Genomic DNA, 17,006 nt, shown 5'->3' with positions numbered 1-17,006 from the left:
AGGGGAGCATGTGTCTTTCAGTGGAGCATGTGTATTTCAGTGGAGCATGTGTATTTCAGTGGAGCACGTGTATTTCAGTGGAGCATGTGTCTTTCAGGGGAGCATGTGTCTTTCAGTGGAGCATGTGTCTTTCAGTGGAGCATGTGTATTTCAGGGGAGCATGTGTCTTTCAGTGGAGCATGTGTCTTTCAGTGGAGCATGTGTCTTTCAGTGGAGCATGTGTCTTTCAGTGGAGCATGTGTCTTTCAGGGGAGCATGTGTCTTTCAGTGGAGCATGTGTCTTTCAGTGGAGCATGTGTCTTTCAGTGGAGCATGTGTATTTCAGTGGAGCATGTGTCTTTCAGTGGAGCATGTGTCTTTCAGTGGAGCATGTGTCTTTCAGTGGAGCATGTGTCTTTCAGTGGAGCATGTGTCTTTCAGTGGAGCATGTGTATTTCAGTGGAGCATGTGTCTTTCAGTGGAGCATGTGTCTTTCAGTGGAGCATGTGTCTTTCAGTGGAGCATGTGTCTTTCAGTGGAGCATGTGTCTTTCAGGGGAGCATGTGTCTTTCAGTGGAGCATGTGTCTTTCAGTGGAGCATGTGTCTTTCAGTGGAGCATGCCTTTCAGTGGAGCATGTGTCTTTCAGTGGAGCATGTGCCTTTTTAAAGACTAAACACTGGGACACCTGGCCACAGAGCAATAACCACTTGAAGGACAAGGCAGAAAATACATCCTGAGACATTGTCTAAGAAGCAGATGTTGTCATCCCCAAGCAGTCAGAGGCAGATTATTAGTATGGGCCAGCTTTGAAATGCATTGTGGCCTGTGGTGAGTGTAAAAATGCCAGGCCTTATGGTGAGACTTAGCACCCACTAAACTGTGGACTATCAAAGACAATTTCCCAGAGGGGTTGTAACCAAAGAAATAAACCCTATAACTAACATCATTATCACTCATTTTCCTTTGCTTATGATTAATATGTCATGGCAACTCAAACTCATGTGTAATGTCAACCCAAACTCATGTGTAATGTCAACTCAAACTCATGTGTAATGTCAACTCAAACTCATGTGTAATGTCAACTCAAACTCATATTTAATGTCAACTCAAACTCATATGTAATGTCAACTCAAACTCATATGTAATGTCAACTCAAACTCATGTGTAATGTCAACTCAAACTCATGTGTAATGTCAACTCAAACTCATATTTAATGTCAACTCAAACTCATATTTAATGTCAACTCAAACTCATATTTAATGTCAACACAAACTCATATGTAATGTCAACACAAACTCATATTTAATGTCAACTCAAACTCATGTGTAATGTCAACTCAAACTCATATGTAATGTCAACTCAAACTCATGTGTAATGTCAACTCAAACTCATATTTAATGTCAACTCAAACGCATATTTAATGTCAACTCAAACTCATGTGTAATGTCAACACAAACTCATATGTAATGTCAACTCAAACTCATGTGTAATGTCAACACAAACTCATATGTAATGTCAACTCAAACTCATATTTAATGTCAACTCAATATTATATGTAATGTCAACACAAACTCATATGTAATGTCAACTCAAACGCATATGTAATGTCAACTCAATATTATGTGTAATGTCAACTCAAACTCATATGTAATGTCAACTCAATATTATATGTAATGTCAACTCAAACTCATATTTAATGTCAACTCAATATTATATGTAATGTCAACACAAACTCATATGTAATGTCAACTCAATATTATGTGTAATGTCAACTCAAACTCATATGTAATGTCAACTCAATATTATGTGTAATGTCAACTCAAACTCATGTGTAATGTCAACACAAACTCATATGTAATGTCAACTCAAACTCATGTGTAATGTCAACTCAAACTCATGTGTAATGTCAACTCAAACTCATATTTAATGTCAACTCAAACTCATATTTAATGTCAACTCAAACTCATGTGTAATGTCAACTCAAACTCATATTTAATGTCAACTCAATATTATGTGTAATGTCAACTCAAACTCATATTTAATGTCAACTCAAACTCATGTGTAATGTCAACTCAAACTCATTGGTTGCTGATGTAAGTGTATTTGAACATCACATTTAACAAGCGAAAAGTACAAGTTGGAAAATTGACATTTATAACACTTTCTAATGATTTGACATGAACAAAAGCATCAACACATCAATAGAGACTGACACTGACACATTCAACAAATTCAGAGGTGTGGTGATTATACTGTAATACAAAACTCAAAGTTGGGAAAGCATTTGAGAGTAGTAAATAACCTAAGTAAAGTAGCATGGAGATTGTCACACAAGGTCAGCAGCGTTAGGAGGACATGCGTCATTAGAGAGATAATTGGAATGCAGAGAGGTACAGCAACCGTTAAATTATTCAATAACATGGAGGACGTATAGGCTTATCCTTAATTACGCTCTCAAAATGGTGGTCACTGTGAAACGTAAGCAACCATCTATAACTAATATGTTCTTCTCCATGTTTATGTGTAGGGGGCTCTATGATGGTGTGATGGCAGAATTTGGGGTGAGCTGTTGTTACTTCTCGAGGGGATATGTTCTGTGTTGGACTGTGATGTCATGCCTTTCATAGACTCCTGGTATGTCTGCACCCTAACACAAGGCCATTGTGTTCCCGGAACTTTTGCTTGTATAAAGAACTGTTGTGTAAACAATATGATTGTATCGTCACCTCCCACAATATAAGAGACATGGAACCATTTACTCTTTGAGTTTTTCCCTGTGAAACCAGAGGTACATCTCCACTGCAGCTGCTTGTACTAAAGATTTTTCTATTATATAATTAAATAGTCTCTGATTTAATCTTTGGATCTAATTTTCCACAACAATGGTTAGTTGAATACTGTCTCCCACTTTCTCCAGTAAGCCCTGAAATTAATATATATATATAGATTACGGAGACGTAATTTATAGAGCGGCAAGTAAGGGTGCTCTCGAGCGGCTAGATGTTCTTTACCATTCGGCCATCAGATTTGCCACCAATGCTCCTTATAGGACACATCACTGCACTCTATACTCCTCTGTAAACTGGTCATCTCTGTATACCTGTTGCAAGACCCACTGGTTGATGCTTAGAGATATCTACTGCAGCCATCATCCTCCACATACAACATCCGTTCTGCCAGTCCCATTCTGTTAAAGGGCCCCAAAGCACACACATCCTTGGGCCGCTCCTCTTTTCAGTTCGCTGCAGCTAGCGACTGGAACGAGCTGCAAAAACACTCAAACGGAACAATTTTATCTCCATCTCTTCATTCAAAGACTCAATCATGGACACTCTTACTGACAGTTGTGGTTGGTTCACCTGATGTAATATTGTCTCTACCTTCATGCCTTTGTGCTGTTGTCTGTGCCCAATAATGTTTGTACCATGATTTGTGCTGCTACCATGTTGTGCTGCTACCATGTTGTTGTCATGTGGTGTTGCTACTATGCTGTGTTGTCATGTGGTGCTGCCTTGCTATGTTGTTGTCTTAGGTCTCTCTTTGTGTAGTGTTGTGGTGTCTCTCTTGTCGTGATGTGTGTTTTGTCGTATATTTTTTAGTTTTATCCCAGCCCCCGTCCCCGAAGGAGGCCTTTTGTCTTTTGGTAGGCCGTCATTGTAAATAAGAATTTGTTCTTAACTGACTTGCCTAGTTAAATAAAGGTTAAAAATATATATATATACAGTACCAGTCAAAAGTTTGGACACACCTACACATTTAAGGATTTGTCTTTATTTTTACTATTTTCTACATTGTAGAATAGTGAAGACATCAACACTACGAAATAACACATATGGAATCATATAACCAAAAAAGCGGTAAACAAATGTAATTCCTCAAAGTAGCCACCCTTTGCCTTGATGACAGCTTTGCACACTCTTAGCAGTCTCTCAACCAGCTTCATGAGGTTGTCACCTGGAATGCGTTTCAATTAACAGGTGTGCCTTGTTAAAAGTTCATTTGTGGAATTTCTTTCCTTTCCGATCATAGATACAATTTGGCTACATAGGCCTACAAACATGTACAATGAAGAGCAAAATCACAATAATCACAAGAATGGCTTCAGATCAAATTCTACGTTGAGACCGAAGGGCGCAAGAGTCCTTAAATTAAAGATCTAGGCAGCCTCTCGTTTTAACAATAAATTGTCGAGGTCACCCCCTCGCCGATATAACGTAGGGACGAAATCAAGGGGTTTGCTTCCAAAAAGTGGGCCACAACTGGTAAGTCGAGTTTTTGCACCTAATGATGCTACGATGCTAACATCTGCTAATAATGTGTATGTGACCAATAAAATATGATTTGACTTGTCCTGAAGCTACTCCTGCGTTTTCTTGGATGTCTGCTTAGGGTTATTGTCCTGTTGGAAGATGGACTTTTGCCCCAGTCGGAGGTCCTGAACACTCTGGAGTAGGTTTTCATCAAGGATATCTCTGTAGTTTGCTCCTTTCATCTCTCTCGATCCTGACTAGTCTCCCAGTCCCTGCCACTGAAAAACATCCCCACAGCATGATGCTGCCACCACCATGCTTCACAGTAGGGATTTTGCCAAGTTTCCTCCAGACGTGACACCTGGCATTCAGGCCAAATCGTTCAATCTTGGTTTCATCAGACCAGAGAATCTTGTTTCTCATGGTCTGAGAGTCTTTCGGTGCCTTTTGGCAAACTTCAAGCGGGCTGTCATGTGCCTTTTACTGAGGAGTGGCTTCTGTCTGGTCACTCTACCATAAAGGCCTGATTGGTGGAGTACTGCAGAGATGGTTGTCCTTTTGGAAGGTTCTCCCATCTTCAAGGCCCTTCTCCACCGATTGCTCAGTTTGGGCAGACGGCCAGCTCTAGGAAGAGTCTTGGTGATTCCAAACTTCTTCCATGTAAGAATGATAGAAGCCACTGTGTTCTTGGACCTTCAATGATGCAGAAATGTTTTGGTATCCTTACCCAGATCTGTGCCTCGACACAATCCTGTCTCGGTGCTTTACGGACAATTCCTTTGGACCTCATGGCTTGGTTTTTGCTCTGACATGGATTTACAAATGTGGGACCTTATATAGACAGGTGTGGCTTTCCCAATCATGTCCAATCAATTGAATTTACCACAGGTGGACTCCAATCAAGTTGTAGTAACATCTCAAGGATGATCAATGGAAACAGAATGCACCTGAGCTCAATTTCGAGTCTCATAGCAAAGGGTCTGAATACTTATGTAAATAACTTATTTCTGTTTTTTATCTTTAGGAAATGTGCAAAAATGTCTAAACATATTTTCACTTTGTTATTTTGGGGTATTGTGTGTAGATTGCTGATATTTTTATTTATTTAATCCATTTTAGTAATGTAATGTAACAAATTGTGGAAAAAGTCAAGGGGTCTGAATACTTTCCAAAGGCACTGTATATAAAATAGGAAAATGCATTTTCACTGCTTAAATGAACTGGCTGTTTCCATAATACAATCTGTATAGTACCTGAGGCAGCCAGCGGAAAATACGGAGCGCAAGAGTTGGTAATGTTCTTTAGTTGCGACGTGATTGGCTCAGTGTTCTGTCACTCATGGGGACACTACGTCACCGCAAAATCTGCAGGGAGAGCTCGAAAAATCAGGCCCCTTGGGTGCTGCCATAGAGTTACATTAGAAGTGCCCCTCCAAGAAGGCTCAAGGTCATTGGCCACAGACAAAACGACGTCAAATCACATTATATCTACCGTAGCTTTGATTGGACTGATCATGTCAACATCATACTTTCAAAATCTTAGCTAGCAAGTTAGACAAGCAGTCATCATCATGAATCACGTCAACAATCTACATAACACTTTTTTTATATTTTTTTTGGCCCACCAAGATTTACATGCTAAAATTCCCACTGCTAAAGAACATGGCCGTGGCTGCTGCCCAATTGAATATGCATGGGACTTTTAATGGCAGAAAGCTGTGTGCTATTGGGTGGAATGTTCAGTGACCATGATTCAGTCTGCCAGCCTTGGCAAGTTGTTGATGTTAAATGAGAGGACACAATGAGTTTGTGTTGACAGGGGTTGCATTCATATGGTTCGTGCTCCAGGAGCTACGTCTTTCATGACAAGTTCATCGACATTAACACCTTTTATCCATGCTCATTTATCATCCTGTCTCACCTTATTAACGTTTCTTTGTGTTGCAAAATGAGATGTTTGTTTAGCTGGTGGCGCTGCACCTGAATGTCCACTATATTAAAGGAACACTTCTGTCCTATTCAAGTCATTTGTTCTTCTTCCTGGTTATGGTGGATCACTACTACATACTTGTTGATGTCGTAGGATAAATACTTAGTCATTTCTTTTGAATTGTATAAACCAAATAATATTTTGTTAACAACTTGGCTTTCACACGTAGTGAATTTGACAGCAAAGTCATGCAACACAGGTAGGCTTTCTTTTGCTCCATCTCTATCTTTGAGCTTTCACACATAGTGAATTTGATGTCAAAGTTATGCAACACAGGTAGGCTTTCTGTCTTTTGCTCCATCTCTATCTTTGAGCTTTCACACATAGTGAATTTGATGTAAAAGTTATGCAACACAGGTAGGCTTTCTGCCTTTGAGTTGCACAACTATCTTGAAACAACAGTAGAGCATCTTTTAACATGTGTCTCTGTGATGGTACACAGCTATGTTTCAAACAGTAGTGTTCTAGTTCAGTGTTGTTTCCATGACACGAAAGTGGGCAAGAGTGGTCATAAGCGGGTTGACTGAAGATTTACGGTGAAGAAATACAATGAATTACCATCATTAATCTAAATTAATGTTATAGTTGACAATCTGTCATTGAGTATGATTCATGCCATTTCATTCCTTGATATATAATCTATGAAATCGCTATTGAGCAAAATGTATAACTACTGTTGATCTGTCTATCTGTACTATCTAGTACAGATAGCTACTATCTTGCGGCCGGCTGCGCCCAGGCTCTACTATCTTGCGGCCGGCTGCGCCCAGGCTCTGTCGCAGCCGGCCGCAACCGGGAGATCCGTGGGGCGACGCACAATTGGCATAGCGTCGTCCGGGTTAGGGAGGGTTTGGCCGGTAGGGATATCCTTGTCTCAGTATGTAAAAAAAAAAAAAAAAAAAAAAATGTGATAAAATGTATGCACTCTACTGTAAGTCGCTCTGGTTAAGAGCGTCTGCTCTTGGCCGGTAGGGATATCCTTGTCTCAGTATGTAAAAATGTAATAAAATGTATGCACTCTACTGTAAGTCGCTCTGGATAAGAGCGTCTGCTAAATGACTAAAATGTAAATGTAGTAGTTGAAGCTAACTTATGTAAAAAAAAAAATCTTATGTAGTAATGGCACAATATAATGGGTAGTTAACAGCATATTTAACAGGGTAGTTAACAGCATATTTAACAGGGTAGTTAACAGCATATTTAACAATGTAGTTAACAGGGTAGTTAACAGCATATTTAACAGCGTAGTTAACAGGGTAGTTAACAGCATATTTAACAGGGTGTTAACCGGCTAGTTAACAGCATATTTAACAGCCTATTTAACAGGGTAGTTAACAGCGTAGTTAACAGGATAGTTAACAGCATATTTAACAGCGTAGTTAACAGGGTAGTTAACAGCATATTTAACAGCCTATTTAACAGGGTAGTTAACAGCATATTTAACAGGGTAGTTAACAGGGTAGTTTCCCAAATTCGATCCTCAAATGTATTTTTAACACTACACAGCTGATTCAAATTATCAAAGCTTAAAGATTAGTTGATTATTTGAATCAGCCATGTAGTGCTAGGAAGAAGGGAAAAAATGCACCCCTTGGGTTCGCGAGGACCGAGTTTGGGAAACCCTGCAGTAGTATATCTCATTGCCAACTGTTCAGCAAGTTGAACTGTTGGGGATTGTCTGAGCACAAACAGGTATATAGAATAGAGCAGTGATTCCCAACCAGAGGTACTTAGCCTATCCACAGGCGGTACTCGAGAAGACTCATAAAACCATAGGCCTACTGGTAAAATGCACATGAGGGGGTACTTCAGGGGTACTCCGGTAAGAGCAAAATTCAGTTGGTGGTACAGTAACCACAAAAGGTTGGGAACCACTGGTCTAGAGTGATAACAGACTGTTATTTTGTGCAGGTCATTCCATCAGTCTTTCCGCACCGCTTCTTCTGTGAGAAGAGGAGGTCATGGGACATCTGGAAAGAGGTTATTTGTGACAGGTGCTAAAAGTGCGGGATGGGCAGCATCAGGAGGAGGACCGACGAGGTACACTGTCACTCTTAAAAACACTCTTTTAATCATTCATTTTAATATATGTTTTTCTGACATGCAGTGGGGGTTCCTCCAAGAAGGAAACAGATAATCTCCTGATTTAAATTGAGAAAAATGTCAACTGATTCAACAAAACTAAAAAATCCTCTTTGTAAAATGAGTTGAAATGGACTTGACCGCAACACTGGCCTGACCACTACCTCAGGTCCATCTACCAGAAATTCCGAGACGTTGACCTGATGGACAAGAAGAAGACGGTGACAGCTATGAAGGCTGGGGAGGACCGGGCTATTCTCCTAGGCCTGGGCATGGTCATTGCGTCGGCCATGATGTACTTTGTCCTGGGCATCACTGTACTGCGCTCCTATGCAGACAGGTACTGGACTATCCATCTGACAGTGGATTGTTTTGTGTGTATTTTGTACTTTTGGGTGGACTCTGCTTTCGCTCATTCTGAAAGACTGCAATTCAAACAATCTGCCTTTGTAGTGTTGAGTCGGGATGTTTGTTTGTCAGTCTTTTCTTTGTGCAAGTCACTGCACAGCATGCCACAGTATTATGGAGGGTTATCTGCGCCAATTCTAAAATGCAATGCTTAAATGCTAAATTGAAATGTGAAAATGACGCATCTACCTCTCTACCTGGTATTTTTACACCCCAACATCTTTCTGCAATTTTATTTGAATACAGATAAAAATCTATATTTACATGCCACTGTGTAAATCCTACAATAGCCTTTAATTATTACCTTAATCTCTCCATATAGTGTGTGGACAGAGAGGAGTGTCTGTATCGTGCTCAACTCCACCATCACAGCAGACATGAACTGCTCTTACAGCTGTGGCTCGGACTGCTGGAGAGGCTCCAAGTACCCCTGTCTGCAGGTCTACGTCAGTGTCAACACCACGGGCAGGGTCAGCCGCTTATCACACAATGAGGAGAGCTGGGACGCCAACTTTGAGGTGAACGGAGGGTCAGAATGGAGGTTGTGAAAGACTGGATAGCGTATGTTGACACGGGGCTTTGATATGCTGACCACACCGCGCGCCTTGAAAAATATATGTACACATTGTCACGCCCTGACCTTAGATATCTCTGTTTTTCTATATATTTTGGTTAGGTCAGGGTGTGACTAGGGTGGGTACGCTAGTTTTTGTATGTCTAGGGTTTTTGTATGTCTAGGGGTTTTTGTATGTCTATGTTGGCCTGATATGGTTCCCAATCAGAGACATCTATTTATCGTTGTCTCTGATTGGGGATCATATTTAGGTAGCCATTTTCCTCATTTGTGTTGTGGGATCTTGTTTTTGTATAGTTGCCTTGTGCACTGCAATACTGCACATTTGTTAGATTCTTTGTTGTTTTGTTGTAAGTTTCACTATTAAAGAATGTGGAACTCTACGCAAGCTGCGCCTTGGTCTCCTTCCGACGACAAACGTGACACACAAACGTGACACACATACATGTTATTCAATCATTTCATCTAAACTGCTTGCGTGTGTCAATGAGCGTCTGAGTAGCCAGGCGCTAAAATAGAACATGGTTCTATTTTTGACGCTTGACACACTGCAAGTCCTACCTCTCCCATCTCTTCATTGGTTTTTAGGAGCATATAGCCATGTGGGTGATTGAAAGATGAACCAAGATCAACACTCCAGTCCAGTTGGTGGTGGTAATGCACCTTAAAGTTGGTTGCCAATCGCCATATAAAGTCCACAGAAGAAGAAGACTGATGGAGGAGAGATTACTAGAAAATAACTAGGTTTCCCCTTTTATCTGTGAATTAATTGGCGGAGAAGAGAACACACGATTTTGAGTGATTCAAAATGGGTAAAAATTCTACAAAGATACAGAAAAAAAGGACCTTGTGCATTTCAGGTAAAATAACCACCCAGTGTTTATATCCCATGACAAATTAGCTAGCAACAGCAAGCTAGCTAGCTAAATGGCCCTGAATGTTTCATGTGTTTTGACCTGTTCCCAAATTAATATGGTTGGTTCAGAGTTCGTTTTGATATTTCAACCTGCGTGTTCTGATTTCATCTGGTGGGGATGGACAAAATCACACGCGGACGGACGCGCGTGCCCTGTCTAGCCAGCATGTGAGCTAGCAGGCCTGATTCTTCCTGTTCAGGTGGTCTGGGAAACTCCTAGCCCTATGCATGACTCATGATGCACTATGTACCTGTTTCTCTCAACAGGAACAAATGTTTATACAAATAAATATTTATGTTGAGTATCAAAGGATGCTTACTAAGCCTGTAGGTTAGGTATGCATGCTGAAAGCCCCCGATCTAACATCAATGTCACCCACCCACTTTTCTATTTCCAGTGTTTCTACGTGCCAAAGTGCCAGAAGGACACCAATGCCATGCACCACATTATCGTGAACATCTCAGAGCGCCTGAAGCCGCACCACCAGGTCCCGTGCTACTACGACCCCAGCGACCAGCAGGAGAGTGCCCTCCTGACCCGACAGTACGGCCACAGTCCCGTCTTCCACTCGCTCTTCTGGCCATCCTGTATGCTCACGGGGGGCACCGCCATCATCTTCATGGTCAAACTCACCCAGCACCTCTCCATTATGTGCGAGCAGGTTATCAAGATCGAAAGGTGAAGCTTGCTGGCGTGGCAGCTGAGAGCGTCAAACATGGCCGCCAGTCCGGACAAATGATGACATGAAAGGGATTGTTTCAACCGAATGACCCTGTGACCTCTTGTAATGTCGCTCTCTCAGCGCTGAGAGATTTGGAACAGGTTGCTGGACTGGCTTGGAAAGCAGATAAATTAATGTACGACCCTTGTTGCCTGGAAAGCAACTTGCATGTTTTCTTACTGAATATGTAAGCTTGTTATATAAATTAACAGGCTATTTGAAAGTTATTCAATTATTCACCAACGCTGAACATGGGACTTTCACAGAAAGTTGGGTACAATCCTAAATGTTGAGTATTGGTGAGCACTTTATCTAACACAGATGACAATGCCAAGCTACATTTGTGCTGACGGAACGAGACAGAGAGTTCATTCTCCTAAATTGACCAATGTATTTGCTGAAGATAACTGTTCACGTCCTACTGTGTCAAAGTTAGAACCCTGTTTCAGTTCCTGTATGTTCACTATGAAGAGGGTTAAAGACCATTGTGGATATACTCGAACTAGGTAGAATATGCAGAATCTAATGGGGAAAATGCTGAATGACACCATCAACATATTTTAGGGGTCAGTTATAGCTTATATTATTTATAGTAAATACCATTTCTTTGTTCAGTCTGTCATACAGAACTTGTGTGCTATGCAGCAACAACAAAAATCAGTGTCTTGTGTTGCTCTGATGACAACCCCAGGAAAGCTGCAAACTCCATTCTGTTTATTTGTAATACATTTTGCTCTGTATGCAACACATTGACCTCTCATGACATATACATGCACTTATGCCTTCCCATGGTGAGGCATATCAGAATGAAATAAATAATTTAATGGTGAATCAAATAATTGTTTACAAATTATGCAACTGTAATAAACCCTACATTCTTGTTCAGAAATTCTTTCCTTTGAGGGCATTTGGCATAACAGCCTTTGAGCCTTTCCTTGCTTGAGAAAGATGTCACACCTGGCTTTGCATAAGACTGGCTTTGGATAGAAATACACATTTTATGGCTGCATTAATCACATCTTTGATATTGTCGGTTTCACTGCTCTCCCTTGTCATGACACACGTGTTGTTTGCTTGGCCAACTGCCCGCTTCCATCTCCCTTTTACAGCAATGGAACGCAGCAAATATTTTACAATCAAGCAAGGGGGTTTCCTTAAATTTGCCCCCCTTTGCTGTCCACTTCATGACAATGTTATTACCCCCTGCCCAGAAGCAGCGTAGGCGGCCTATTCCATTTTAGATTGGGAGAGATAGCTATAAGGAGTGCCCAGTAGGTCTAATGGCTGTAAGACGGTTTCGGAAGATACATCTGCGTTTATGAAAATGGCGTCCCTTCAGAGGACAAGAACAAGATGTATGTCAGGAGAAGTGCAATATCATATGGAGACGTATACCTGGAATACAGCGGAGTAATGGAAGGAAAAAGAGAGGCAGAGGAGGTCGAAGAGAGAGAGGGAAGATGAGGGGGAGCTTGAATCGGGTTAAAATGGCTGAAAAAAGGGAGATCTGTTAAAGAAGAATGGAAGGAAGTGTAAGCAGAGGGAGCTGTATGCCGGATTGAAGACAGGAGGACAATTGGAAATGAGTGAGGGCAAAGTATTGGAGGTGGTAGGTGTGATGAAGTTCTCGGAGCCTGAGGATTGCACCGAGGGTCAGGATAAAGATGAGTCAGCGACGGTAGGAGGGTAATTTTGTGAAAAGTGAACCCTTGCCTTCAGGCTGATCCATTTGTGGTTTCAGGGTGGGTGAAAACAGTTGGATGCTGAGGAATCGGTGAAGGTGATAGTTGTCTTGTGATAATTGTTTGTGTTTCTGCTGGTCAGAGGGAGCAGGTGCTCTGCGTTAAACGAATGGGGACAAAAGATGTGAATTGTTTTCTCTCAAGAAAAGGCCGCCATTGACAGGAGTGATTTCTGGGATAGCTGTAAATGCAGTGGTGTAAAGTACTTAAGTAGAAATAATTTAAAGTACTACTTAAGTAGTTTTTTGGGGTATCTTTACTTTACTATTTATATTTTTGACAACGTTTACTTTTACTTCACTACATTCCTAAAGAAAATTATGTACTTTTTACTCCATACATTTTCCCTGCCTCCCAAAATTACTCTTTACATGTTGAATGCTTAGCAGGACAGGAAAATTGTCTAATTCACACACTTATCAAGAGAACATCCCTGGTCATCCCTACTGCCTCTGATCTGACTGACTCACTAAACACATGCTTCCTTTGTAAATTATGTCTGACTGTTGGAGTGTGCCCCTGGCTATCCGTAAATAAAAAAACAAGACAATGGTGCCGTCTAGTTTGCTTAATATAAGGAATTTGAAATTATTTATACTTTTACTTTTGATACTTAACTATATTTTAGCAATTACATTTACTTTTGATACTTAAGTATATTTAAAGCCAAATACTTTTAGACTTTTACTCAAGTAGGATTTTACTGAGTGATTTTCACTTTTACTTGAGTCATTTTCTACTAAGGTATCTTTACTTTTACTCAGGTATGACAATTGGGTACTTTTTCCACCACTGGGTAAATGTGTATCAAGGCACAAGGCGAGACCCAAATACAGACACAGGAGGCAGATGGTTGGAGTCTAACAATGTTTATTAATCCAAAGGGTTTGGCAAGAGAATGGTCATGGACAGGCAAAAAGGTCAAAACCAGATCAGAGTCCAGGAGGTACAGAGTGGCAGACAGGCTCGTGGTCAAGGCAGCCGGGTACAAAGTCCAGAAACAGGCAAGGGTCAAAACCGGGAGGACTAGAAAAAGGAGAATGCAAAAAGCAGGAGAACGGGAAAAATGCTGGTTGACTTGGAAACATACAAGACGAATTGGCAGAGAGAGACAGGAAACACAGGGATAAATACACTGGGGAAAATAAGTGACACCTGGAGAGGGTGGAGACAATCACAGGAACAGGTGAAACCTGTGCGCATACCTGGCTGACTGGGGTGTCGGCGGTGGAAATTGACGATGAGGGCCGGGTCCAAGATGTCTTTAGCAGGAACCCAGCACCTCTCCTCTGGGCCATAACCCTCCCAGTCAACCAGGTACTGGAAACCCCTGCCCCGTGGTCGAACCTTCAGTAGGCGTCTTACCGTATACGCTGGCTGGCCACCGATAACCCGGGGGGAGGGATGGGCCTGGAGACAGAAGACAAAGGACAGTGAGACACAGGCTTAATCCTAGACACATGGAAGGTAGGGTGAATACGGAGGGTACGGGGTAACACAAGATGGACAGCAGTGGAACTCAGGACTCTGGAGATGGGAAAAGGACCAATGAACCGGGGAGACAGCTTGCGGGACTCTACCCGAAGGGGCAGATCCTGAGTTGAAAGCCATACCCTCTGCCCAATGCGGTAGCGGGAAGCTGGGGTCCGGCGACGGTCCGCTTGTCGACGATACCTGGAGTTGGTCTTGAGAATAGCCACCCTTGCTCTTCTCCAGGTATGTTGACAGCGGCGGACAAACATCTGGGCCGAGGGTACACTGTCACGCCTGCTCCCGCTCTTCCTCCCCCTCCCCCAGCCGGCTTGCCCAGCGCCTATTTCTCGGCCGGTTCGCCCAGGTGTGGCGCCGGGTGGCGGCCCTAGAAGGGGGAGGGGGGGGTACTGTCACGCCTGCTCCCGCTTTTCCTCCCTCTGGCGCTCGAGGGCGCCAGACTCCTCAACATTATGCACTCGAGCCACCTTCAGTACGCACACCTGCCTTTCCCCGTCACGTGCATCAGCGCTCATTGGACTCACGTGGACTCCATTACTTGTGTAATTTCCTTCCCTATATCTGTCTGTTTCCTAGCTCTGTTCCCTGCTTCGGGATTATTTGTCTCATGTCCGTGTTACCCGTGTTCCGACGCGGTTTCTGTCTTGTTTCCTTGTCTGTCCCTGAATAAATGTCTGACTCCCCGTACCTGCTTCTCCTGTCCGGCGTAGGTCCTTACAAAATGTGAAAGTTGACCAACTGAATGGGAAGATTCCTGGTGTTTGTGATGCCCGTCTTTGGTAAGACGCAGAGAAACAGTGGTGGTGAAACAGAAGAGTCGTTGTCTGTTTTTTTGAGTTTTGATGTTGAGTCTTTGCTAAATGTCTTTGCTCGACAAAGTGATGTTAGGGTATATAAGTTATCATGTACGAGCTTTTGTGCCGAAAACATTATGTTGTTACAGGTGTCAAGCTGATGGGCATGTGGCAACAGTGGGTAGGATGGAGGTTCCTAGGTGTGATACATGTGCAGAAGGGCATCAGACAAAGGAATGTGTAGCATTGGGGAAAGTAGTGGTATGTGGTAATTGTAGGGGTGAACATGGGGCTGGGGATCAGAAATGTCCGGTGTGAGAGAGGCAGGTTGAGGTTTCCAGGGTTAGAGTAGTGCGTTTATTTTTATTTATTTTATTTAACCTTTATTTACTAGGCAAGTCAGTTAAGAACAAATTCTTATTTACAATGACGGCCTACCAAATGACAAAAGGCCTTATGCGGGGACAGGGGCTGGGATAAAAAAAATAGGACAAAACACACATCATGACAAGAGAGACAAAACAACACTACATAAAGAGAGACCTAAGACGCAACATAGCAAGGCAGAAACCCATGACAACACAGGATGGTAGCAACACAACATGACAACAACATGGTAGCAACACAACATGGCAGCAGCACAACATGGTAGCAGCACAAAACATGGTACAAACATTATTGGGCACAGACAACAGCACAAAGGGTAAGAAGGTGAAGACAACGAAACATCACGCAAAGCAGCCACAACTGTCAGTAAGAGTGTCCATGATTGAATCTTTGACTAAAGAGATTGAGATGAAACTGTCCCATTTGAGTGTTTGTTCCAGCTCGTTCAAGTCACTAGCTGCAGCGAACTGAAAAGACGAGTGACCCAGGGATGTGTGTGCTTTGTGGACCTTTAACAGAATGTGACTGGCAGAACAGGTGTTGTATGTGGAGGATGAGGGCTGCAGTAGATATCTCAGATAGGGGGGAGTGAGGCCTAAGAGGGTTTTATAAATAAGCATCAACCAGTGGGTCTTGCGATGGGTATACAGAGATAACCAGTGCAGTGATGTGTCCTATAAGGAACATTGGAGGCAAATCTGATGGCCAAATAGTATTTTTATTTATTTTTATTTAACCTTAGCGTTAACACTGGAGTGATAGATGTGCAGATGATGTAGTGCAAGTAGAGATACTGGGGTGCAAAAGAGCAAGAGGATAAATAACAATATGGGGATGAGGTAGTTGGGTGTGCTATTTACAGATTGGCTGTGTACAGATACACTGATCGGTATGCTGCTCTGACAGCTCATGCTTAAAGTTAGAGAGGGAGATATAAGACTCCAGCTTCAGTGATTTTTGCAATTTGTTCCAATCATTGGCAGCAGAGAACTGGAAGGAAAGGTGGCCAAAGGAAGTGTTGGCTTTGGGGATGACCAGTGAAATATACCTGCTGGAGTGTGTGCTACGGGTGGGTGTTGCTATGGTGACCAGTGAGCTGAGATAAGGCTGGGCTTTACCTAGCATAGACTTATAGATGCCCTGGAGCCAGTGGGTTTGGTGACGGATATGTAGTGAGAGCATACAGCCAACGAGAGCATACAGGTCGCAGTGGTGGGTAGTATATCGGGCTTTGGTGACAAAATGGATGGCAATCTGATAGACTGCATCCAGTTTGCTGAGTAGCGTGTTGGAGGCTATTTTGTAAATGACATCGCCGAAGTCAAGGATCGGTAGGATAGTCAGTTTTACGAGGGTATGTTTGGCAGCATGAGTGAAGGAGGATTTGTTGCAAAATAGGAAGCCGATTTTAGATTTAATTTTGGATTGGAGATGCTTAATGTGAGTCTGGAAGGAGAGTTTACTGTCTAACCAGACACCTAAGTATTTGTAGTTGTCCACATATTCTAAGTCAGAACCGTCCAGAGTAGTGATGCTAGTCGGGCGGGCGGTTGCGGGCAGCAATCAGTTGAAGAGCATGCACTTAGTTTTACTAGCATTTAAAATCAGTTGGAGGCCAAGGAAGGAGTGTTGTATGGCATTGAAGCTAGTTTGGAGGTTTGTTAGCACAG

At 42.4% G+C, this 17,006-nt stretch overlaps 1 protein-coding gene and 1 long non-coding RNA gene across 2 annotated transcripts; one reads left to right on the top strand and one right to left on the bottom strand.

The window, feature by feature from the left end:
- Positions 1 to 1,067: 1,067 nt before the first annotated feature.
- On the top strand, positions 1,068 to 11,753 carry LOC139560109 (calcium-activated potassium channel subunit beta-2-like). The gene is made up of 5 exons (XM_071376618.1): positions 1,068 to 6,419; positions 8,132 to 8,260; positions 8,472 to 8,642; positions 9,033 to 9,228; positions 10,599 to 11,753. The coding sequence occupies exons 1-5, from the start codon at positions 6,409 to 6,411 to the stop codon at positions 10,881 to 10,883; spliced, it is 792 nt and encodes a 263-aa protein (XP_071232719.1). The 5' UTR covers positions 1,068 to 6,408; the 3' UTR covers positions 10,884 to 11,753.
- Positions 11,754 to 13,517: 1,764 nt separating this feature from the next.
- LOC139560228 (uncharacterized) lies at positions 13,518 to 14,821 on the bottom strand. The gene is made up of 2 exons (XR_011671891.1): positions 13,870 to 14,821; positions 13,518 to 13,690 (listed from the first exon to the last, which is right to left on the bottom strand). It is a non-coding gene; the product is annotated as an uncharacterized lncRNA (long non-coding RNA).
- Between the last annotated feature and the right edge of the window lie 2,185 nt (positions 14,822 to 17,006).

The sequence above is a fragment of the Salvelinus alpinus genome, chromosome 30, assembly GCF_045679555.1.
Source record: "Salvelinus alpinus chromosome 30, SLU_Salpinus.1, whole genome shotgun sequence".
Lineage (NCBI taxonomy): Eukaryota > Metazoa > Chordata > Actinopteri > Salmoniformes > Salmonidae > Salvelinus > Salvelinus alpinus.
The sequence above is the reverse complement of the archived record's forward strand: the minus strand, read 5'-3'. Positions and strand labels throughout refer to the sequence as shown.

What these genes read in the sequence shown, in the direction of transcription:
- LOC139560109 (XM_071376618.1), top strand. An exon ending in TCAGGAGGAGGACCGACGAG is followed by an intron (nt 8,261 to 8,471) that starts GTACACTGTCAC and finishes CCACTACCTCAG; the next exon opens with GTCCATCTACCAGAAATTCC. An exon ending in CTGCGCTCCTATGCAGACAG is followed by an intron (nt 8,643 to 9,032) that starts GTACTGGACTAT and finishes CTCTCCATATAG; the next exon opens with TGTGTGGACAGAGAGGAGTG.